Source organism: Microcebus murinus, chromosome 18, assembly GCF_040939455.1.
Source record: "Microcebus murinus isolate Inina chromosome 18, M.murinus_Inina_mat1.0, whole genome shotgun sequence".
Lineage (NCBI taxonomy): Eukaryota > Metazoa > Chordata > Mammalia > Primates > Cheirogaleidae > Microcebus > Microcebus murinus.
The window spans coordinates 21,205,235-21,229,985 of record NC_134121.1 but is presented as its reverse complement, the minus strand read 5'-3'; the positions used below and the strand labels follow the sequence as shown (position 1 = coordinate 21,229,985).

At 39.6% G+C, this 24,751-nt stretch overlaps 1 protein-coding gene, 3 long non-coding RNA genes and 1 other non-coding gene across 6 annotated transcripts in view; 3 read left to right on the top strand and 2 right to left on the bottom strand.

Annotated features, from left to right (window-relative positions):
- Positions 1 to 8,024, bottom strand: part of SSH2 (slingshot protein phosphatase 2) — a 259,485-nt gene extending 251,461 nt beyond the window's left edge. For both annotated transcript variants that reach the window (XM_012740621.3, XM_012740622.3), the window contains exon 1: positions 7,849 to 8,024. In XM_012740621.3, coding sequence (XP_012596075.2) covers positions 7,849 to 7,911 — 63 coding nt within the window. In that variant the 5' untranslated portion in view covers positions 7,912 to 8,024. The remainder of the gene's footprint in view (positions 1 to 7,848) is intronic.
- Positions 7,708 to 8,919, top strand: LOC142861931 (uncharacterized). The gene is made up of 2 exons (XR_012913045.1): positions 7,708 to 7,879; positions 8,746 to 8,919. It is a non-coding gene; the product is annotated as an uncharacterized LOC142861931 (long non-coding RNA).
- Positions 8,920 to 9,020: 101 nt separating this feature from the next.
- LOC105857901 (uncharacterized) lies at positions 9,021 to 16,910 on the top strand. Its single transcript, XR_001147904.3, has 2 exons — positions 9,021 to 10,032; positions 12,330 to 16,910. It is a non-coding gene; the product is annotated as an uncharacterized LOC105857901 (long non-coding RNA).
- Positions 10,552 to 10,613, top strand: LOC142862293 (U7 small nuclear RNA). Its single transcript, XR_012913360.1, has one exon. It is a non-coding gene; the product is annotated as a U7 small nuclear RNA (small nuclear RNA).
- Positions 16,911 to 19,844: 2,934 nt separating the features above from the next.
- On the bottom strand, positions 19,845 to 24,721 carry LOC142861861 (uncharacterized). The gene is made up of 3 exons (XR_012912968.1): positions 24,540 to 24,721; positions 23,004 to 23,102; positions 19,845 to 19,969 (listed from the first exon to the last, which is right to left on the bottom strand). It is a non-coding gene; the product is annotated as an uncharacterized LOC142861861 (long non-coding RNA).
- Between the last annotated feature and the right edge of the window lie 30 nt (positions 24,722 to 24,751).

The following is a 24,751-nucleotide window of genomic DNA, read 5'->3' as shown; positions in this document are numbered from 1 at the left end:
CCTGTGTCCTTATAATTCTCTGTATTTCCAGATTTCCTACAATGGCCATGTACTATCTCTAGACTTCATTAAAGTTTCCAAAGTTGTCTTCAAAAAATTCAAAAGCATCACTTTTAAGTGTTTCTGCTTCATAGAAATCAACTTCATACTTGCCTTGGCTTTATTTTCTCTACCTAAGGAGAAAGATGTGGCCATATTTTATATACCTACACACACACACACATACACACATAACTCAATAACATCTTACTTATCTAGCATCAAGAAATAAAATATTAATACATAAATGAATTTACTAATTAATTAAAATGTGCAACTTAAATGTCAAAACTTCAATGAAACTTGGATGAACATCTAAAAATACACCACACTCAACCCTGACTGCTTAAATCAAGATTTAAGACAAAGGCCGGGCGCGGTGGCTCACGCCTGTAATCCTAGCTCTCTGGGAGGCCGAGGCGGGCGGATCCTTTGAGTTCAGGAGTTCGAAACCAACCTGAGCAAGAGCGAGACCCCGTCTCTACTATAAATAGAAACAAATTAATTGGCCAACTAATATATATATACAAAAAAATTAGCCGGGCGTGGTGGTGCATGCCTGTAGTCCCAGCTACTCGGGAGGCTGAGGCAGAAGGATTGCTTGAGCCCAGGAGTTTGAGGTTGCTGTGAGCTAGGCTGACGCCACGGCACTCACTCTAGCCTGGGCAACAAAGTGAGACTCTGTCTCAAAAAAAAAAAAAAAAAAAAAAAAGATTTAAGACAAGATTAAACCTTCTTATAATGATTCAGGGTCATCATATGAACATATAATAATAGCTCCAGGAACTACTGGATCCTAGAGGGGTATCTGTCTCTATATTTAGTAGCCAAGAACTGCTAATTTTTTCTTCTTATGCCAGCTATTTATGGGTTGTTTTTTTTGCCTCTTCCCGTACTATGAAACTATCAGCACTATAGGAAGCCTGTCTTCAGCAGCACCAACAAGTTTGCATTCCTCTTTTGTTATCACTAATCTTCTAACAGTAAGGAAACTAAATATCCAAGTTTATAAGAATTCCATATATATTAAGAGTTAGTAGGTTTCAAATAAGTGTATCACCTAAAAAGATTTACACAGACTTGGATGATTGTGTTCCAGGTAGTCATGTCATGGTTGCAATATAGGCTGTGTGCGGTGGCTCACGCCTATAATCCTTTGAGAGAGGCCAGGGCGAGAGGACTGCTTGAGGCCAGGAGTTCAAGAACAACTTGAGCAACATAGCAAGATACCTGTGTCTACAAAAAATGAAAAAACAAAAAAATAGCCTGTGGTGGCACATGCTTGTAATCCCAGCTATGTGGGAGGCTGATTACATGAGCCCAGGAATTTGAGGTTGCAGTGAGCTATGATAGCACCACTACAGTCCAGCCTGAGCAACACAGCAAGACCCTGTCTCAAAAAAAAAAAGAAAAGAAAAAAAAAAAAAAGAAAGATTACAATATAAATGAACTCCAGAGAGAGTGTGAGTTCTTGATTATAACTCAAGTCTTGTTCCTTTACTCAACTGGCAATCAAATCTCAGGATCAGAAACTCATATGCTATTTCTTTCATCACATAATAAGTGATGTGGACCAGGAGCAAAGGAACTTAGTTGTAGTGCAGGTTATTACAACCACCAGTTTTATAACCTTCAGCAAGTCTTTTAACCTTGGTACCTGTCCTGAATAACTTATAGGGCTGCTCTAGAATTCAGTTAGATTATGAACACAAAAATACTCTGACAACCATAAAACACTACACAAAAGTAAAAGAGTATTATGTTATTATACTGTGTTTATGGGACCCTGGATAAACACAAATATCAATTCAAAAAATTCATGCCAGATGAGAGGCGAGGGGGACGGGGAAATGATGGTCAAAGAGTACAAAGTTTCAGTTAGTCAATAAGTTCAAGAGATCTACTGTAGGAGATGGTGACAATAGTTGATAATAAGGTACTGTACACTTGAAAACTGCTAAGGGAGTAGATTTTAAATGTTCTCACCACAAAAAAATGCCAGGTATGGGAGGTGATGGATATGTTGACTTAATTGTTTTACAATGTACACATATATCAAAACATCATGCTATATACCATAAATAAATACAATTACTATCAATAAAAATACATTTTTTAAAATAAAATTTTAAAAGAAAATTCGTTATTAGAAATAAAGGACCTAATTCTTAAAATGCCTATTAATTAGGAAATACCGATTATCTAGGAAGAAGAATATATCCCAAGAGTTGGCATCTCAAATCCCTCCTCCCCTATATCCAATCACTCCCCAAGTCCTTTGAGTCTTTTCTACAACCCCCACATATGTCCCTTTCTTTCCATTACTACTTCAAAATCCCATGTCAGACCTTTATTATCTCACACCTGGGCTTCTACAACAGCCTCTAACAGGCCCCACTCATGGCTTCTCTTTCCCTTCCTCAAATCCCTCTGGCTCACAGCTACTAACTAGATCAATTTTCTTAAAACACCACTGTGATCATTTCTGCTCAAAACCTCTGAGGACTCTCCATTACCTTCTCCATCGAGTTCAAACTGCTAAGCTCTGTAGTCCCTGTTCAACTCTAGCTGCCTCTTCACCATTTTTTTTTTATTTATTTATTTTTGAGACAGGGTCTCGCTCTGTGGCCTTGGCTAGAGTACAGTGGTGTCATCATAACTGCAACCTCAAACTCCTGGGCTCAAATGATCCTCCCACCTCAGCCTCCAGAGTAGCTGGGACTACAGGCACACTCTACCATGAAGGCTACTTTTTCTATTTTTTGTAGAGATGGGGTCTCTACTCTTGCCCATGCTGGTCTTTAACTCCTGGCTCAAGCAATCCTCCCACCTAGGCTTCCCAAAGTGCTAGAATTATAGGTGTGAGCCATTTTGCCCTGCCCTTTCTCACCTTTATTGCTTACTATTCTCCCAAACAAATCCTTCCTCAAACTGATCTATTTAATTTCTTCAGATATGCCTTGCACTTTTCTGCCTTCTAAGTCTTAGTGCACCCACCTTCTTTGCACCTCTAATACTTTCCTCATTACAGCTGCTATCTTGGCCTGTAAAAATTCAATCCATCCTTCAAGAACTAGTTTGTGAGCCACCTACTATGTATACTACTTGATCGCCAAGGAGATCCAAGGCAGATCGCCAAGGCAGATTCCAAAGTTAGGCACATCTGGGTTTCACTTACAACTCCAACCATTTACTGGCAGAGTGACACTGGGCACATTCCTTAATATCTCTTTGCCTCAGTTTCTTCATTTGTAAGATGGGGATAAGAGCAACTTCCCTTAGAAAAATTGTGAGGAGTAAATGAGTTAATTCACATAAAGTACTTAGCATGATGCCTGGCACAGACGCGGAACCAAAAGATGTTAAATATTGTTATTACTCTTATTATTACCATTGCCATGAGAGAATTTATCTTAATCTGAATTCGGACAATACTTACAGCCATTACAAACTGGCTCTTCAGGTACATATGGTATCATTACCCTCACTCTCCTTTTCTACCCTCTCACCTAATGTTTCTTCTTCCTCCACTGTCCCCTGCCCCCAGATTATATGACAGGTCAATGTCTTATACATCTTAGTATCTACAATGGCTATTCACAACTAGTAGATTGTTAAATGCCTAATGAAATAATACTAAAAAGCTGACAGTATTAAAATGTCCTGTATCCTCTAGTGGGAAAGTATAACAGAATGCTTAAAGTAATTAATTTAAATTTCTAGCCTCACAAAATTAAATCTCTTCTTTCATAGTTCTCTAGATTCTTTTTGCTCACTCTCTCTCTTTTAAAATAAACAACCCCACCTATTCATACAGCAAGAGATGCAGCAATAAAATACATGGAAGTCAGAGAGCAGCTAAACACTGGAGATAAGGACCATGAGACAACTTGGCTGAACACAACTCTGGATGGAGTCAAATAGGAAGACAATTTAAAAGGAAAGGAAAGGTAATTAGCCTATCAGTTATGTTAACGATGCTGTGTATATTCACCAGCCCCAAGATTCCTTCGTATATAATATATGGGCCAAGTATAAACAACTGAAATAACCAGGCTAGTAGATATGGAATACCATTTAGCTTAACAACTGAACTTACTACACAGTCAGTTTAATCACGTATATCGATAGTGACTGTTGGCCAGGCACAGTAGCACACGCCTATAATCTTAACCTACCTTTGGGAAGGTAAGGTGGGAGAATCACCTGAGGCCAGGAGTTCAAGACCAGCCTGAGCAAAAGTGAGACACCCCCCCCCCCTTCTTTCTACAAAAAATAGAAAAAAGAAATTAGCTGGGCATGTTGTCCCAGCTACTTGGGGGACTAAGGCAGGAGGATCACTGAAGCCCAGGAGTTTGATCAAGGTTGCAGAGAGTTAGGATCATGCCACTGTATTCTACCCCAGGAGAGAGCAAGACCCTGTCTCAAAAAAAAAAAAAGTGATGATTAACATAACTCAAGATTCTAGAGTAATGCAAGTTTTGGCTAATGAAGTCATACCAAGTAGATATGGCCTTATTGTATACTAATCATTCACTTCAAGAAAATTAGTATGATAAATGGCCAACAGGTATATGAAAAAATGCTCAACATCACTAATCATCAGAGAAATGCAAATCAAAACCACAACGTAATTATCATCTCACTCCAGTTAAAATGGCTTATAACAAAAAGACAGGCAAAAAGATGCTGGCAAGGATATAGAGAAAGGGGAATCCTTGTACACCGTTGGAAAGAATATAAATTAGTATAGTCATTATGGAGAAAAGTATGGAGGCTCCTCAAAAAACAAAAAATATGATCCAGCAATTCCACTACTGGGTATATATTCAAAAGAAAGGAAATCAATATATCAAAGAGATTATCTGCACTCCCATGTTTATTGCAGCACTACTCACAATAGCCAAAATATGGAATCAACCTAAGTGTCCATCAACAGATGAGTGGATAAAGAAAATGTGGTATATATACACAGTGGAATATTAGCCATAAAAAGGAATGAAAGAACAAAAGCCTGTCATTTGCAGCAACATGGATGGAATTGGAGGCCATCATGTTAAGTGGAATAAGCCCACAGAAAAAGACAAATGTCACATGTTCTCACTCATATGTGGGAGCTAAAAGAGTGGCTCTCATGAAGACAGACAGTGGATTGGTGGTTACCAATAAGGGGGGGGAGGGAGAATGAAGGGGAAAAAATAATATAAATATATTTATTACTACTGAATTCTACACCTAAAAATGTTAAAGATGGGGCTAGGCACAGTGGTTCATGCCTCTAATCCCAGCACTTTGAGAGGCCAACGCAGGAGGATTGCTTGAGACTAGGAGTTCAAGACTAGCCTGGGCAACATAGACTCCATCTCTACAAAAAAATAGAAAAATTAGCCAGGCATGGTGCCATGTGCCTGTAGTCCCAGCTACTCAGGAGACAGAGGTAGGCGGATCTCCTGAACACAGGCGTTCCAGGCTACAGTTAGCTATAATGGCACCACTGCACTCCAGCCTGGGCAGACAGAGCGAGGTCCTTGTCTCTAAGAAATAAATTAATTAAAATAAAGTTGGGGCCGGGCGCTGTGGCTCACGCCTGTAATCCTAGCTCTTGGGAGGCCGAGGCGGGCGGATTGCTCAAGGTCAGGAGTTCAAAACCAGCCTGAGCAACAGCGAGACCCCGTCTCTACTATAAATAGAAAGAAATTAATTGGCCAACTGATATATATATGAAAAATTAGCCGGGCATGGTGGCACATGCCTGTAGTCCCAGCTACTCGGGAGGCTGAGGCAGAAGGATCACTCGAGCCCAGGAGTTTGAGGTTGCTGTGAGCTAGGCTAACGCCACGGCACTCACTCTAGCCTGGACAACAAAGCGAGACTCTGTCTCAAAAATAAATAAATAAATAAATAAAGTTGGCATGAAGACAACTTGATATACATATATTATTACTATCACAGAATAAACTGTTTTCAACAATGCCCAGGGAAAATAATGTTACTATAATACTGATTTTTAGTTTGCTGGCATGACTCTACTAACCTTCAATTATTTTCTCAGCCAAAATCAGACCTGGTAACCACAAACCAAAGAGTTTACTAGTGGAATTAATTATTAAAAAGATGGTTTGATGGTATGTTAATGACTTTCCAAAGACTAGAATAAGAAAACTAAGCATAAGAATAAACTACATTAAATTTCTATACCTATGATACTTGTCTTCAGAGGATCTTGAAATGTTTTACCAGCTTTGAATTACTTTATTCTCAAATTACAGAATCTTAAAGACTCAGAAAGAGCCTTACAAGTCCCCCATTGCAAGAATCCTTTATACCACCTCCCAGGCACAAGGTCCTCCAGCCTTTGCTTGAATACTTTCAGCAATGGGCACTATTTTGCAAGGCAGTGTACTCCATTGTTGATTCTTCCTTACAATCACTGGAAATCTGCCTCCCTGAACTTCTACCTAAGGATCCTAGTTCTGCTCTCTGAAACCACACAAGATAAGTTAACCTCTGAAATATAACCACTTCTTGAATTATGACATAGTTGTCAATTTGGGCACACAAAATGTAAAAGCTCAGAAAAGAAGAAACCACCACTATACCCAACAAAATTTTGAAATTCAGGAAACTATATTGAAATCGCAAGCCAACATGTTTTCAGTATCAAAGCTCACACCTCAGTTAACATATAAATATTAAGAGTAACCTGATTTCTTTTAAGTAGAAATTGACATTGTTTACTGAATACCTTTTTTGCAACTTGATACCACTAAATTCACAAGTTTAAAAAATTACAATTCTGTAGGAAGTTCAAGATGGTTTTCCCAATTGCTCATGTTTCCATTCAGTCTATTTCTCTTTAAAACATCTGGATGTTTGTTTTTTAAAGCCCATTTTGTAATATTTTATTTTAAAAATGATTTTCAAAAATGAAGCCTAAGAGAACGGAGTGTAAAGGAGTGGGGGTGGGGCGAGGAGAGAAGGCAAAGATGGGCCCAGCAGAGAAAGGCTGGTCACTGGGTATTTTCCTTCTGGAAGCATGCTTTATTGGCAAAGGCATCTGAAGTAACGAGCCATACAAACAAGACCCAAGAACGAGAACGATCACGAGTAATGAGTGGTAAGGCATAAATGTCTAAGATGGAAATGAATTGGCACTGATCATCAAGCAGCACCAGATGCTTCCAGACCTCGTAGAGGAAAGGTGAGAGGTCCAAGAAACAGAGGAGACCGCTGCCACCCTTCACGGAAGGGAAGAAACCAAGCAGTAACTACCGTTCAGCTGTCCAAAGAAGCCTGAACGGTACAGAGCACAAGAAAGCCAGCAAGTGACTGGGGGAAAGGCACACACCCTGGCGAGTCCGAAGACGGGTGTGCAGTGTGCAAATACTACACGGGTCCATGAAATGGTCTGGGTAAGGGGATGTGGGTGTGGGTAAGGGGCTACCGCAGGCGTCTCACGGTCCCCTCCCTGCAGCAGAGCAACAGAGGGTAAAAGAAGGGGGAGGGTGAAAAGCAAGAATGACTCATTACCAAAAGGAAGTGCTCAAGCCATAGGAAGGCATGCCACAGGGGATTTCAGGGCGAGGACTGTGAGGAGCTAGGTGCTCAGGGTGATAGGGGCAAAACCCAACGTCCTGTAGTTCCTGCTGCTTGTCTTTAAGATGGGGGTGTGGGGGGGTTCGCGGCAGCTGAGCGCCAAGGCCTGGGAAGCGGCGCGGCGCGTGCGCAGTGGCGTTCGGCGGGACCCGCTGAGGCAAAGCGGAGCCGCAGTGACAGAAGCAAGCACAGCGGCCGTCAGGAGGGACTCACCGAGGCGCAGGGGCTGGAGGTGGTGCTGGGGGTAGGCGACCGCTGGACCGTGACCAAAGCCATCTAGGCGCTGCTGGGTTGTTCCGGGCAGGGCATTCTCGTCCTGAGTGTGGGGGACGGGAGGGTGACGGAGCCGGGATGGGGAAAGGGATGCAGGGTAGGGGTGAAGAGGGGACGGGGAGCAGGAAGAGGACGCGGGAACAGCCGCAGGCTCAGCACCCACCACCGGACTCTCGCGGACTGACGCGCCGAACAGGCGGCGGGCGGGCTGGCGGGCGGTTCGGCAGCTGCGGGGCACAATGAGTGCTCCCAGTGCGCAGGCGCCACCTGTCAGCAACCGCCTCTCCCCTCGGCGCGCGCCGCCGCCTCGTCGTAACCCTTGAGTTGCCGGAAGCCGGCCGACTGCGTGCGCCTCAGGCCGCCGCCCCCTCCCGGGTTTCCTCCTTGGCGCTGCAGTCGCGCCGTTTGCGCGCGAGGGGTGCGGTGGAGTGGGGCTGGGGCGGAGGCGGGGGCCGGGAGGAGCCAGCCGCGTGAGGGGTCCCAGGGCTGAGTGCCGCGGGAATCCTCACTCTTGTGAGACAACCATTTTGTGAGGTGGGGCGCCCGGCTTAACCAACCTCAGAGGAAAAAAACTGAGCTGGAAATCCTAAAGCAAACACGTTTTCTGGTGGCGAAGGGCTTTACGGAGTTTCAAACGCTTTCACTGGGCGTGGATGGGTCTGGGCTAGACCTAGAGACCAGTTTGCCCTCCTTTGACCCGGGTCTCGGGGGCTTGTTCTGAGCTTTTCCCACCCTTCCGGCTATGTTTTATGATAAGACTTCTTGAAAGAAAGAACAATTTTCAGTTTTATACCTAGGAAAGCTTCATGGTACCCTCATACTTCCTCTATTACTTAGGTAAAGACTCATTCATTATTCCTGAGATGAAGAGAAGCTGAGTGAGCCTGGGAGTCCGAGAAAGCTGGGCTCACAGAGTTGTAAGGGTCCAACCTGCTATTTACCTCCCACTTGCTTCCTGCTGTGAAGAAATGCTTTTAATTAAACAGGATTTGCTCGTTGAGCTTTCTTCTCCTTCGGTCTCTTAAGTTTCTTTATTTTATAGACATATGGAAAAATGTAGATTAAAAAATATTTTAAGGGAATAATTTTCTAAAAGGTAAACTGTTAGCAGAACATAAGCCAATGAATGTAATGGAAAATCAAGATTAAAAAGGAAAAAAAAATCGCACAATGTAAATACCATTGATTATTTACACAGAGAAAGAGAGCTATTTCTCAATTTGAGTGGATGAGCTGGTAAATACCATCATACATATCAAAGCTGTAGAAAACACACACAGGAGTTTGCAGTTATTGAAACCCACCTCCTCCTGTTTGTCACTCAAACACTCTTGGATCTCATTGCTCCTTTTAAACTGACAGGGCCATCGTGAGCTCTTTCTGGCTGCTGTACGGTTAAGTGCCACAAGAGCCCTCTGTGCTGAGCCTTTGTTCTCTCCCTGGGGCCCTGTGGTTGAAATAATTAGCAGGGAGGTTCCATCAAGAATCAGACTCTGAGGGTCCCTGTACTGTACAGTCCTATGCAGTGTATTGCAGAGAAGCCAGCTGGTAGGCTTTTGCCCCCTGGTGGTGATCAAAGGTGCCTTGGAGACAAAATTAAACAAAGATGTATGGTTCACAGATTAAACAATCTGACTGTGTTTTTCCCAGAGCTACTTAGTAAACAGGAAAAGAGAAGGCAAGGTTCAGAAGTAAGAACTTTGAACCAATGCATGAGACAAAACAGGAAGCTATATACAAAGCCAAGAAATATACATAGCTGAAAGCTGAATGAACTAAGTAATGTAGTATGTGTGGTTTATGAACCAAAGTATCATTCTAGAAAAAGCATTTTTCAAATCCATAGGCCTTAGTAATATACTTGCATATTGATTCTCTTACTGACTCAGGGATGGCAACACTGATTACCTACTTTTGTGTAGTAACAGACTCAAGAAATTCTTTTGGAAGATGAGAGGGTTAAATCCATTGACCTTACAGTTGGAAGAGCACTACTGTAGGAGTCAGAAGACCTGGTTTCTAGTTCCTGCTCTGTAAAACCTCAGGAAAATGGCTTGACCTTTTTCGACTTTAGTTCCTCCTTCTCGACAATGGAACCCTAACTTACAGGATTTTTGAAATAAGGTATGTAAGATGCAGTATAAACTGTAAAGCCTGTATGTAATTAAAATAACTTTCTTATTCCCTAAGGTTTGTTCCAAGTTCAGTTAGCTTTTGTTGAGTATACCCTATGTGCAGAAAATAGATTCAAGAAAAAAAGGGATAAAATAACAAAAAGATATGATCCATGCCTTTTCTTAATAGTAGGAGAAGTAGATTAGTGTAAGTGTAGAACATTTTTGTTCCAAGTGATAAAATCCCAGTCAAAATTGGATTGTAAGGTACCCAAATTCACATTCAGTTTGTATCAGGAAATTAATTTATTAATTTGCAGGATAAATATCTCTTCCTGGTATGTTACCTTTTCAGTAAACTATGATTTAGAAATGGGATGTATGTTCATTAATTTATTTACCTTTAATTGAGAAAATATTTATTGAGTATGTATTATAAACTAGAAACTATTTTAAGAACAAAATAAATGTTTACCTATTAGGGGCTCATAGCCTATTAGCAGGGAAAAGCACATCAACAAATAATTACAAGTGTTACAGTTCTTTTAGAATTTGTCTAGCAGGTTTTCCAGTCCTTACTGGAAGACCCCATAAAAAACAAAAACAAAAAAACAAATAATTACAGTGTAATTTAGTGGTATCATGGCTTCTGTCATTTATGCTAGGCCCCAAAGGATATATATACATATATATATATATATATATATATATATATGAATATGAAAAGCTTTGATGCCTACAAAGTTCTATAGAAACACAGAGGAGAAGGTCTGGGCAAATGTACTCTTTATGGTATTGGCTTTCAGCCTTTGGCTGAAGATCCCAATATTGTCACTTTGTGAATGGAGCTGGATCACGGTGAGCATTTGAAATCTATGCTCTCTGCCCCATTTATACCTACTCTTTCCTGGGCGCCGCCATGGTTCCTGCTTGGTTTTCTAGTGATCTGAGAGAGTGGGTATCTATTAATTCTTCTAATAGAGTGAAGATCCTAGGATCCTTTTACTGCCCTATCTGAATTTGAGAATAGAGAAGCCAAGAGCAGGATTCTCAAAACAGGAAGCCAAAGAGACAAAAGTCCTCCTATTTTAACACCTTCTCACTTCCCACCTATCATATTGGAGGCCTGGTTGTACCAATGGAATCCATGTAACCCTTAACTTGTATCAGTACTTTTTTGGGGGTGAAATTGTAACCCACTCCATGAATAAAAATGCCTTTTTGTAGTTCTCTTATGTTTCAAGTTCCCAGGCCAGGAAGATTTGCTGACCAGACTTTAACTTTCTGTTCTACTGATCCCCTTTTGAGTTATTCCCCCCCCCCCCCCAGAAACAGTGGAGCTTCCTTGCAGCCATCAGATAACTACAAAGCCTTACACCACCTGTTGTCCAGGGAAGACAAGATAAGGGACACCCCACCACAGATTGTGCCCAAGGACCTGCTAAGCAACCTACTCCCCACATCCTGCCTGCACACAAGACTGAAAGAATGACCAATATTAACCCCTATCTCATTATATTATTAAAATCTCCACCCTGGGAGGGACTTGTCCGCCATCTTTTTATCATGCAACATATGTATTAGCATGATTTCTCATTGCGTTTGAGTGCCCTACACTCCACCCTAAACATGTAAAGTTGCTCATACACTTCATGTATTATTCATTTCACCTCTAGAAAAACCCCCAACCCTGCCAATGGGGGACATGGATTTGAGGTAGTCCATTCCTCCCACATCCCCATTGTCATATCCTCCACAATCTCCTTTCTTCCTTGACAATCCTCGTTTTCTCATTAATTGGCTGTCTGTGCAGCAAGCAACAGTGGGAACCTCCCCCCGCTTGTTGTTTTGTTAACAAAATTATAGGGGAACTTGAAATCCCTGAGGTTAGCTAGTTCTTAAGGTTTGAGAATCTGATAAAAATGACTGACCTTTTCTTAGAAAGATGCAGTTGTACATTTCACATCCCCACTGAAATCCATCAAGGGATCCCAGGTTAATAATCTTAATTTAAAGGTTAAAGCAATGGTTCTCAACCTTTTTTACACATCGTGACATCTGTAGAAATAATATTTGCACAGTACATTAATAAATTAAAGGAGATTTGGAGACAACTATGTGGAGCATGGTGAAAAAATTCATTTTTGTTACATTACATATTTTTTATGAGAAAAATTAACATATTAAGGATGGCATTAAATATAGAATTTATAAATTTTTTTTAGTTTCCACACACAGCATTGAATTTTTATAAGTTTTTTTGTGTTTTTTGTTTGTTTGTTTGTTTGTTTGTTTACTTTTTTTTAGAGACAGAATCTTGCTCTGTTGCCCAGGCTAGAGTACAGTGGTACAATTGTAGCTCACTGCAGCCTCGAACCCCTGGGGTCAAGCAATCCTCCTCCTTCAGCCTCTAGAGTAGCTGGGACTACAGGCACCAACCACCATGTCCAGCTAAGTTTTCTTATTATTATTATTATTATATATATGTATTGTTATTGTTTTAGAGATGAGGTCTCACTATGTTGCCTTGGCTGCTCTTGAATTCCTGGCCTCAAGCAATCCTCCCACCTTGGCTTCCTAGAATACTGGAATTGCAAGGATGAGCCAATGAACCTAGCCAGCTGAATTTGTATAAGTTTCTAAATAGAGTCTTCTCAAAACTTTAATGAAAAACCTGAGATTGCTTCTGTAAACATAACATTTTTGAAACAGGGTTTTATGATTGAAATTACCACATGCAGTTCCTGAACAAGAGAGTTTAACAGTTTTTTAACAGAGTTTAACAGAATTTGATCTCTTCAAATTCTTGGTATTCATCATTGAGGAGAACTTAGTTGATACAAGTAGGTGATAGAAATTTTTAAAACAATTTTCACAACAATTGCAAAATTATAAGTATAAATTATATTTGACCCTAATAGCTGTTACTTTTTTCCCATTTGTGAATGTAATGTGTAAATATACTATGATAATGTGACTGGATTTAGAATCCACTCAAATACTTTTCATGTCAAGTATATGTTGCAAAATAATGACAAAGCTCTTATTTGCAGAGTAAGGTTGTGTTATTAGAGCAATAATTCTGCAGCTAACTTGAACATAACTAAAAGAGCACATAAGATATAAACAAAGAGAAGAATTCAATATACATGAAGAGAGCGATTTCAGAGCTGAGTCCATCAGGAGTATTTAGGAGGCCTCACTACCTTTCCTGGCCACACCTGAGGCTATGAGTCCTGTTCCTTTGGTACATGGAATATGTACTCCTCCAGTAGCTCCAAGGCACAGTGTTTATGATGGGCAGCCATATGAACTACAACTGGCTTCTGAAAGTGATACCCTGGTAGTATAATACTCCGTGGCTTTGCTTAGCAAGTCTTTCATTGTGCTTGCCCCTGTAGGACCATGGGGCAAACAGGGGTGGGTCATGAGACCCTGGTTCTTTTGGGTTGCTCTCTGAGAATCCCTAGATCACACTGCTTCTGGCCAGGAGTGAATTACCTGGTGGTACCCACCATTCCAGTTCTTTCAGGCCACTCCTAGAGCTGAATAGATAACTGTCTTGCAGTATATCTATAACTCATTCATTGTACACCAAATGAACTTTGTCACTTAAAAGACCGTAGTTTATATAGCTAAGCTTGTTGAAAGAGAGCAAATAAAAAGAAAGATGGATCCAAAAAAAAGAGAAGAAATCATGGTACTATCCTTGATAATCCAATCCCTTATATTTGTAATTACTTGGGTATAGTTATAAGTATAAATTAATATAGCACAAACAGAATATATAAGAGCTGAGAATGACTGGAGTATAATTGAGTCATGTGTTGTCTTTACATGGTTGTAATTTTTCTTACATTTTATAAAAACCCACACTAACTTCATTTATCTGTCAGCATCCAGACAGGAGATAGAAACCACACCAGTTATTTGCAAAGAGATTTTAACAAAGAATTATTAACTAGATATGAAGTTGTTAAATAAATAAAAAGGTAAAAAGAAACATCTGAGATATCACAGAGATAGCAACTACTACATCATTAGGGATGGGGGAAAAAACCCAAAGGAAGCAAAGGGGAAAACTCAGAAACTTAGAGAAGTAGCCCCACAGAGCTGAAACTCAGGTCACTATGGAGAAGGCACTGCTCAGCTGGTGTTGGTGTCTCTGAACTTAGAGGAGGGGCACCATGGGGTCTGGGATCCAGACCTCTGAGGCAGGAGCACTGGATGGCTGATGTTGATGTTATTGAATAATGAAAACTTCAGGAATACAGAAAAACTACAAACTGGATTTAGCTATTGCTACAAAAAGGAAATCTTGCCACCAGGATGAAGAAGCATTACTAGGTGAAGCACACAAGAAGCAAAAGGCTACAAGAAGCAGTCAGGTAGTAGACAAGAAGAAGCAAGTTCTGGGCCTGGTGGCTCATGCCCGTAGCATGTTGGGAGCCCAAGGTAGGAGGATCCCTTGAAGCCGGGACTGGGCAACATAGCGAGACTTTGTCTCTACAGAAAATTTTAAAAATGCCTGGGCATGGTGGCATGCACCTGTAGTCCTAGGTACTCAGGAGGCTGAAGCAGGGTGATTGCTTTGCTTGAGCCCAGGAGTTTGAGGCTGAATGAGACCCTGTTTCTAAAAAAAAAAGAAGAAGCAGCAGCAAGTCTGTTGTCCTTCCTTCAACAGTGGGTTCTCCCTCTGGAAAACCCAATTAGCAAAGTATGACAGAGTAGCAAGCTGGCAAAGCAAAGAAATATGATTTTCAAAGTCTCAGCTCCAACATTCAAGTAGACTAAAAATGGGTGAGTTTGGAGCTGAGACAGTAATTTAATAACTGGTACTTGATTGATATGGAAAGTGATGCCAGGGATGGAATTTATCTCCCATCCTCTGGTTTGCATATATCTCATAAAGATAGTTAAAGGCCTTGCTAATTCCTGCTCCTCAGATACAATCAACATACTCTCATCAATGTACTAGATAAATGTTATGCTAACTGGGAGGTCAAGATGCTCAATGTCTCTGTAGACTATATTATGACAGAGATCAAGAGAATTGATGTAGCCTTGACACAAGACTATAAAGGAATGTTATTGGCCCTGCCAAGTAAAAGCAAACTGCTTCTGGGTTCCTTGACAATTTATACAGAGAAATAAGCATTTGCTAGGACAATAGCTGCATACCATGTTCCAAGAGCTGTGTCAATTTGCTTCAGTAAAGGTACTACATATGAAAGAGCAGGTGCAAGTGCAGGCATTACCTGGTTAAATTTATAATAATTTATTTGTAACCCTAACAATATTTGTACCTCTATAATATGATGAAATAAAAAAAATTTATAATAATTTACAGTCATTCTCCAAGATCTACCTGCCTTATTCACAGGCCAAACAGGCAAGTTCAATTGACATGAGATAGATTTCATCACCCCTGCTTTTTCAGACTTTTCTTGGTATCATTAATCTCTGCAATCCCACATTCTCCTACTCCAAGGAAGCAATATTTTTGTTTGCTATCCTGGTATGTAAGGGTGAAAGGAGGGTTTCTAAGGACTTCAACTAGGCCCTTCATACTATAATGGTCCATATTCCAGAAAGAGAGCCAATATGAAGAGTCCTGCCAATTACCAGTATTTGTGTTTTAATTATACATTCAGGATGAAATCATGGCAGGGTGGTTGGTTCTATGGCTCTACTTGCCCCACTGTGATCCAGACTTGAGTTAAGACTCCATCTTTTTTACCTGGCCACCATAAGCCCCCACTTTACCTGGTGAACTGCAGTGGTATTTTGGGTCCCAGGAATTTACATCAATTTAGAACCAGTGTTTAGGTATTCATGAGAAATGTGGATATTTCCCCAGCACACAGTCATTTTAGGAAATGGCCACAGATCTCTGCAGAGAAGACTTGGAGGAAGATTTTTCAGTACATACTAGTGGCAGTGTTGCAGAGTTCTTTCTCAAAGGGAACCAGGCTTCCTTTCAGTTAGAGAACTGGGTGAAAGGTTGGTACTCTTCATTGTGGGGATTAAAGTCATATTTTTGGCCACCATACAGTCATACCTTGGAAGTGCCAAACTGCCACAATAAAGTGAATACCATAATAAAGTGAGTCACATGAAATTTTTGGTTTCTCAGTACATATAAAAGTTATGTTGTTTATACTATATAATAGTCTATTAAGTATGAAATAGCACCATATCTTTAAACATACATACCTTAATTAAAAAATATTTTATGGCTAAAAAATGTTATCGTCTGCACCTTCAGCAAGGCATAATCTTTTTGGTGATAGAGGATCTAACCTCAATGTTGTTGGCTGCTGACTGTTCAGGGTGGTGGTTGCCAAAAGTTGGAGTGACTATGGTATTTCTCTTTAAAATAAAGAAAGAATAAAGTTTGCTGGACCAATTGACTCTTCCTTTCATAAATGATTTCTCTGTAGCCTGTCATGCTGTTTGATAGCATTTTACCCACAGTAGAAATTCTTTCAAAACTGGAGTCAGTCCTCTCAAACCCTGTTGCTTCTTTATCAGCTAAGTTTGTGCAATCTTCTAAATCCTTTGTTGTCATTTCAACAGTATGCACAGTGTCTTTACCAGGAGTGGATTCCATCTCAAGAAACCACTTTCTTTGCCCATCCATAAGAAGCAACTCCTCATCTGTTCAGGTGTTATCATGAGATTCCAGCAATTCAGTCACATCTCAGGCTCCACTTCTAGTTCTCTTGCTCTTTTTACCACATCAGCAGCTACTTCCTCCACTGAAGTCCTGAAGTCTTCAAAGTCATCTATGAGAGTTGGAATCAACTTCTTCCAAACTCCTGCTAAATGTTGATATTTTGACCTCCTCCTATGAATCATGAATGTTATTAATGACATCTAGAATGGTGAGTCCTTTCCAAAAGGTTTTCAATTTACTTTGCCCAGATCCATCAGAGGAATCACTAGCTATGGCAGCTATAGCCTTACAAAATATATTTCTTAAATAATAAGACTTGAAAATTGAAATTAGTTCTTGATCTATGGGCTGCAGAATGGGTATTATGTTAGCAGGGATGGGAACAGCATTAATCACTTGTACATCTCCAGCAGAACTCTTGGGTGACCAGGTGCATTGTCAATGAACAGTAATATTTTGAAAAGAATCTTTTTTTCTTTTCTGAGCAATAGGTCTCAACAATGGGCTTAAAATATTCAGTAAACCATGCTGTAAATAGATGTATTGTCATCCAGGCTTTGCTATTCCACTGATAGAGCATGGAAAGAGCAGATTTAGCATAATTCTTAAGGGCCCTAGGATTTTCAGAATGGTAAATAAGTATTAGTTTCAACTTAAAGTCACCAGCTACATTAGCTCCTAACAAGAGAGTCGGTCCGTCCTTTGAAGGTTTGATGCCAGGCTAATTGTTTGGCTCAAGAGGCCTAGCTTTTTGGTCTATCTTATCTTTTGACTTGCCTTCCTCATAAAGTTTAATCATTTCAAGCCTTTGATTTAAAGTGAGAGGTATGAGGCTGGGCATGGTGGCTCACACCAATAATCCTAGCACTCTGGGAGGCCAAGGCAGGAGGATTGCTTGAGCTCAGGAGTTTAAGATCAGCCTAAGCAAGAGCAAGATCTCATCTCTACTAAAAATAGAAAAATTAAGCCGGCATCATGAAGCTACTGTGTCGTTCTAGCTACTCAGGAGGCTGAGGCAGGAAGATCGCTTGAGTCTAGGAGTTTGAGATTGCGGTGAGCTATTATAATGCCACTATACTCTACCCAGGGCAATAGGCCATTGTAGGGTTGCTAATTGGCCTACCTTCAATAGTATTGTGTCTCAAGGAATAGGGATCCCTGAGTATAGGGAGAGAGATGGAAGAACAGCAGGTTAGGTTGGTGGAACAGTAAGAACACACACAATATTTATTGATTAAGTGAGCTATTTTTACATGGGTACAGTTTGTGGTACTCCAAAACAATTACAATATTTATATCAAAGATCGCTGATCATAGATCACCATAACACATATACAACTAATAATAAAAGTTTGAAATACTGTGAGAATTACCAAAATGTGACAGACACATGAAGTGAGCACATGCTGTTGGAATAATGGCTCCTGTACACTTGCTTAATGCAGAGTCACCACAAACCTTTAATTTGTAAAAAATGTATTATCTGTGAAGCACAATAAAATGAGGCTTGCCTGTATATGTGTCCAGGTATGTTATGATTTTAGTATTTATTATGCTTGGAGTAGTACTTCTGAGCTTCTTGGACCTATGGTTTATTGCCTTTTATTAAATTTGAAAAATTATCAACAAATGTATTCTATTTCTCTGTTTTCTTCTGGGATTCTACTTACATATAATTTAGACTATTTCATATTGTCCCACACCTTTTGAATGCTGTGTTATTTTTTTCTCACTCTTTTTGCTCCCTTTGGTTTTAAGCATGGATAATTTTAGTTAACTTATCTTGAAGGTCACTGATTTTTTTCTTCTACTGAGTCCAGTTTACTAATAAGCCTGTCAAAGGAATTCTTTATCTCTGTTATTGTCATTTTTATATCTAAGATTTCTATTTGACTTTTCTTTATGGTTTCTATATCTCTGCTGAAATCACCTAACTATACATGAGGTCTAACCTTTTCCACTAGATTCTTTAATGATACTTATTTTAATAATTATTTCAATATTTTAATATTTATATTAACACTATAGTAATAGTTATATTATTTTATATTATAATTGTAATTATATAGAATATAGTTATATATTTTAATAGTTCTATTAATCATAGTTATTTTAAAATCTCTGATAGTTCCAACATTTGGACTATCTGTGTTTGGTTGTATTATGTGCTTTATCTTTTCACAATGGGTCATTTTTCCCTTGCTTTTTATTAAGTTTTATAATTTTGTTACAATGCTAGATATGTATTTAAACAAATACAGCTGAGGTAAATAGTATTTATTGTGAGGAACGGACACATCTCTTCTTCCATCAAACTGTTAGTACCGGTATGTGGAGTTGAATCAATCTAGACAGTAGTTGAGTTGAATTTGGGTTTTATTGTTGCTATAGTTACCTTCAGTGCACCATAGACTTCAAACCATAATGTTTTTTCCTATTCTACTCTCACACTCAATACATAACGCTTCTGTGACCAGATGCATGTGGGTTTTCCCCCACATACCAAGCAGACACCAACTGGGAATCTTATGATTTAACTCAATTCTAACACTATCTACCTAGAGATAGTGTTAGATCCCAAAGATTAAGGGCTCAGTCCCAGAAGACTGCCTCCACTTCAGACATCAAACATAGGCAGTTGGATGTCACCTATACTTCTGACTGACTAGCTACAAACTAGGGTTCCCATCACTCCCTCCTTGGATTTGATTAATTTGTTAGGATGGTACATAGAACTCAGGGAAACACATTACTTATGTTTACTAGTTTATTACAAAAGTCATTTTAAAGGATACAAATAAACACCCAGATGAAGAGATGGATAGGGTAAGGTTGGGGATGGGGGTGTGAAGCTTCCATGCCCTTTTTGGGTGAGCTACCCTCTAAGCCTCTACATGTGTTCAGTAGCCCAGAAGCTCACCAAACCTTGTTCTTTTGGGTTTTTATGAAAGCATCATTACATAGTCACAATTGATTACATCATTGCTCATTGGTTATCAACTCAACCTTTACTCCCTTTCCCCTCCCTGGTGGTGGTGATGGTGAGTGCTGAAATTTCGTTTCAACCCTCTAATTACTTTTGGTTCCCCTGGCAACCACCCTCCATCCTGAATTTATCCAGGAGCCCAGCAAGAGTCACCTCATTAAATCAAAAGATATTGGCTGGGCACAGTAGCTCACACCTGTAGTCCCAGCTGCTTGGAAGGCTGAGATGGCAGGATTGCCAGGAGTCAAGACCAGCCTGGGCAATATAGTGAGATTCTGTTCTCTAAAAAAAACAAAAAGAAGAAGCTCTTATCACCCAGGAAATTCCAAGGGATTTAGGAGCTATGTGTCAGAGGCTCCTATCAGGAAATTACAAAGGTCTTAAAAGCTCTGTGTCAAGAACCATGGTCAAAGATATTAGAACAAAAGATTCTCCTAGAGCCCCTATGAACAAGGGATTCAGGAGCTTCTATGTCAGGAACAAGGGGCAGAGACATATATATATATATATATATATATATATATATATATATATATTTCTTATTATATCATAATATCACAGGACCCAAGGCAGCTTGGAAAAATTTTACATACATATATTTGATATATGTGATTTTGTATATAATTGATACTCTAAAATTTTTTGCTAAGTGGATTAATAAATGAGTCTATAAAAATATTTGGAGAATAGGGTCCCAACACTTAAGAGAAGTTTACATTTTAAATTAATGATGTCATTTGTCTTCAACTCCCATAAATATGTGCACATAGTTCCTACCTGCTAGGAACTTCTCTAAAGCATAGTCTACCACCCCTGTCTCTACAACTTAACTTTCCATTCACTCTTCAACTTCTGCCTTCAGCATTCTGTTGAGTGTTGTGTTGAATACTCACCACTTGAACTAGTGGTTGTAAGGACTAGTCTTAGAAAATTGGCTTGAATTCTGACCTACCAGTTGTGTGACCTTGGGCAAATTACTTAAATTCTCTATTTTAATCGAATTAAAATCAGGGTTTTAATACTTATTTCATAAGGTTGTGGGGGAAATTAAATTAGATGATATATGTCAGGCATTGGTTTAATACCTCTCACAGAGGTCATCACTGATTTGTCAATAAGTTCAATAATGTCTTTTCACCTTACCCTCCTGGATTTCTCTTTAGAGAAACTATTGACACTATTGACCTTGACTGACTTCAGTTTCCTGGACCCCTTAATCTACTGGTCCTTCTACCACTTTCAGCAGTTATCAGTATCTCTTATTGGCTCTTCTCTTCAGCTCTCCTTTTGAGTGTTTGTCACCAAGGGTTTATCTATCTTCAGCCCTTTTTTTCTCCTCCTACCTATTTTCTTTGGGTGAGCTCTACTAACATCCTCCTGAAAATATATCCTTCTATCTGTCAATACTTAGCGTTTCAAGATTCAAAAGAAATCCAGGTAAAAGATAGTTCTTATCTTTTTGATGCTCACAGCAGCCTCAAACTCCTGGGCTCAAACAATCGTCCTATCTCAGCCTCCAAAGTAGCTGGGACTACAGGTACCTGCCACCATACCCAACTTTTTTTTTTTATTATTTTTTTGTATAGATGGGTGTCTCACTGTGTTGCCCAGGCTGATCTTGAACCCCTGGCCTCAGGCAATTCCTCTGCCTCACCCTCCCAAACTGCTGGGATTACAGGCATGAGCTACCATGCCCAGCCTTATCTTTTGTGAGTCTGGGAAATCAGAATGATTTATGATTTCTCTCTTACACTTGGAAATCCCTTCCTCAAGGATAATTGACTACTCTATCATAAATGATTGAAAGTCTTGCAAACCATGTTGCCAAATGCTGCAATTCACCAAGTTACAAATCTTTTGGGAGTGACTGTGAAGGGTCTGTATCTAGATTCATAGAAGCTCTGTCTTATAGCCAACAACCTACACTCTAGGTTGACTTCTAGGGTTTCATGGGTGGAGGTGTGAGATGTGAAGAATATTATGAACTTTGAATAATATTTTTTTGAGACAAAGTCTTGCTCTGTCACCCCAGCTAGAGTGCGGTGGCATGATCATAGCTCACTGCAACCTCAAACCCCGAGGCTCAGGCGATCATCTGGCCTCAGCCTCCTGAATAGCTGGGACTACAGGCATGTGCCATGACACCAGGCTAATTTTTCTAATTTTTTAGTAGAGACGGAGTCTCACTCTTGCTCAGGCTGGTCTTGAAACCCTGAGCCTCCCACCTCAGCCTCCCAGAGTGCTAGGATTATAGATGCAAGCCACCTCGCCAGCCTACTTTGAATAATTAAAATGCAGGGTAATATTATTCTGACTGGACAACACCACCATTTTTCAATGGACTTGATTCTGTATAACTTCCTGCCAATGCATTATAATATATTAGATGGCCTTCAAACTCCTACTGGAAACTTCTTTCAAGTGATTGAGCAGATATCTTAAATAAAACACCTCCAAACTCAAACTCATTGTATCATTCCTCAAACTTGTTTTTCTCTTTTCCTAATTTCACTCAATGGCATCACTATCCATTCAGGAAAAGAACACTCAGTGATCCTTAATTTCTGCTCTTTTATTCCTTAGATCCAATTATGCCCCCAATCCTAGTGATTGTATATTTTTTTGTTTGGGTTCCCCCAGAAAAGACCCTCATCTGAGGATTTGAATGCAAGTTCATTTTTTCCAGGAAATGATGGTAAGAGAGCAGGGAAGCAATACAGGAAAGTGAAGGAAACCAAACAAGTGCATTATCCAGCAGATTACACTGTGGGCAGCTGAGGCTCAATACTACTGGAAAACTCTAGAACAGTGGTCCCCAACCTTCTTGGCACCAGGGACGGTTTTCATAGAAGACAATTTTTCCATGGACCAGAGATGGGGGGATGGTTTAGGGATGATTCAAATGCATTACATTTATTGTGCACTTCGTTTCTATTATTATTACATTGTAATATATAACGAAGTAATTATACAACTCACCATAGGTTGGGGACCCCTGTCTAGAAGACAGTATAGAACACACCTCAGAAATGTCCCACCTGCAGGACTATATGTAAACTCCCTATCCGTCATTGCCTGGGAGCTTCTCCCATGGTTGTAATTTCCCAAGCACTTCTGGCCTATCCCCACATTTAGGCTGATGGAAAGCCATTAGACAGAATTGCAGGTGCTTACATTTGGAGACTATCTGAATGTACCGAAAGGGTGAAGCTCATGGGATTTGTTTGGATACTCACAATGTCTGGCATAGCCTAGACTAGAGCAAGGGGCAGAGAGGAATTCACTTCAGGTGCAGCATTTAAGGTGCAAAATTTACCTTCATTCTCTCTTTCACCAGTCCTTCACACTTCCAGTCTATCCTCTATGTTGCTGGAGGAATTAACTTTTTAAAAACACCAGTTTGATCACATCTGTCCTATGTTTAAAAAACACAGAATAAGACTAGGGTGCAGTGGCTCAGGCCTGTAATCCCAGTGCTTTGGGAGGCAGAGGTAGCAGAAGTTTCAGATTCTATCTCTATAAAAAATTTAAAAAAAAAATTAAAAACCACAGAATAAAATCCATACTTCTTGATTTACATGAATAACTGTTTACAAATTGACTACAGTTACCTTTTTAGCCTCATCTTCTGCCACTTTCTTTTACGTAACTATGCTCTGCTACATGAGTGCTTCAAACACTTTGAACTTTCATACCCTTGGATGTATTGTTCCTTCTGCCTCAAATACTCTTCCCCCTTCCTTTACAGAAAAATTCTAACTAGATTTTTTGTTTGTTTTTGTTTTTTGAGACAGTATCTTGCTCTGTCACCCAGGCTGGAGTGCAGTGGCTCAATCATAGCTCATAGCTTACAATAACCTCAAATTCCTGGGCTCAAGTGATCCTCTTGCCTCAGCTTCCCAAAGTGCTGGGATTACAGGCATGAGCCATCACACCCAGCTTCTTACTGGTCATTTGCAATCCAGTTTAGAAATCTATTTCTCTGTAAAAGCTTCCCTGACTGCCTCTGAAAATTAATTGCTTATTCCTCTTTGTTTCTTAACATTTTGTATGGACCTCTACCCTTGCACTTTGCAGATTCAATTGCGTCTTTTTCCCTCAATAAACTGGGAACTCTTCAAAAAGGGAGGTTTTATTCATCATTTTTAACCCCAACATCTGCCTTCATATAGAAGGTACCCAATAAACCCTTACTGAGTTGAATTTATCTGGGTGCATTTAAACAAAACAGATTTTAAAAGAAATGGAAGGAAGCATCAATTTCAGGAGATGGACACCATAAGCAAAAAAAGCAGGCTGTGAAAATGTACAGTTGGGAGCTATCACAAAAATCTATTTTATATTATTTATTATTTATGAAGTACTTCAATAAGGCTTCAAGGCAGCTATTTTTAAGTATTGGAATATGTTGCCTCCAAAGGCAGTACTTTTGGTTTATTCCACTAGAACATGTGCTATGTTGATAAAAAGGAAAGCAAATATTTTAGTCTAGAGCATTATATACATACTATTTCAAATTAAAGAGTCCCTAGATTATAACTGCCCTGGAGACAGAGACTACGTATCTATAATTGACTTCTTACATGACACCTAGCTCCTATATACACAAACTCTTAAATGATTTTTGGCATAGCAATAATTTGGTAATCTGTCACTGAATCTACAGTCATTTGCAGTGAAGTAGGAATCTGGAAATTATCCATTTTAATTCCTCAATATGAATAAACCAGATAAATCATATTCCTCCAGAAGTCTTCCCCATCAAAAATGCTTTTTAGGGAGATTATTTTCTATTGTCTGTCTACCTTTCTCACATGAATTAGGTAGCCATCAAAGTTTCACTTTACCTCACCTTGATTGTTATTTCAAAAATTAATGAGGATGATAATAATGTTAAAAATTCAATTGCATTACTGTTGCTGTTTGGTTTTGTTTTTTGTTTTTTTTAAGTGATGATGGTGATGATTACTATAGTGAGTTTTATTCTTTCTGAGCACTGATCTAGCTTTGGACAGTAACAACAGTAATAACAGTAGTACTGTTTGAAAAGTTCAGCAGTTGAGA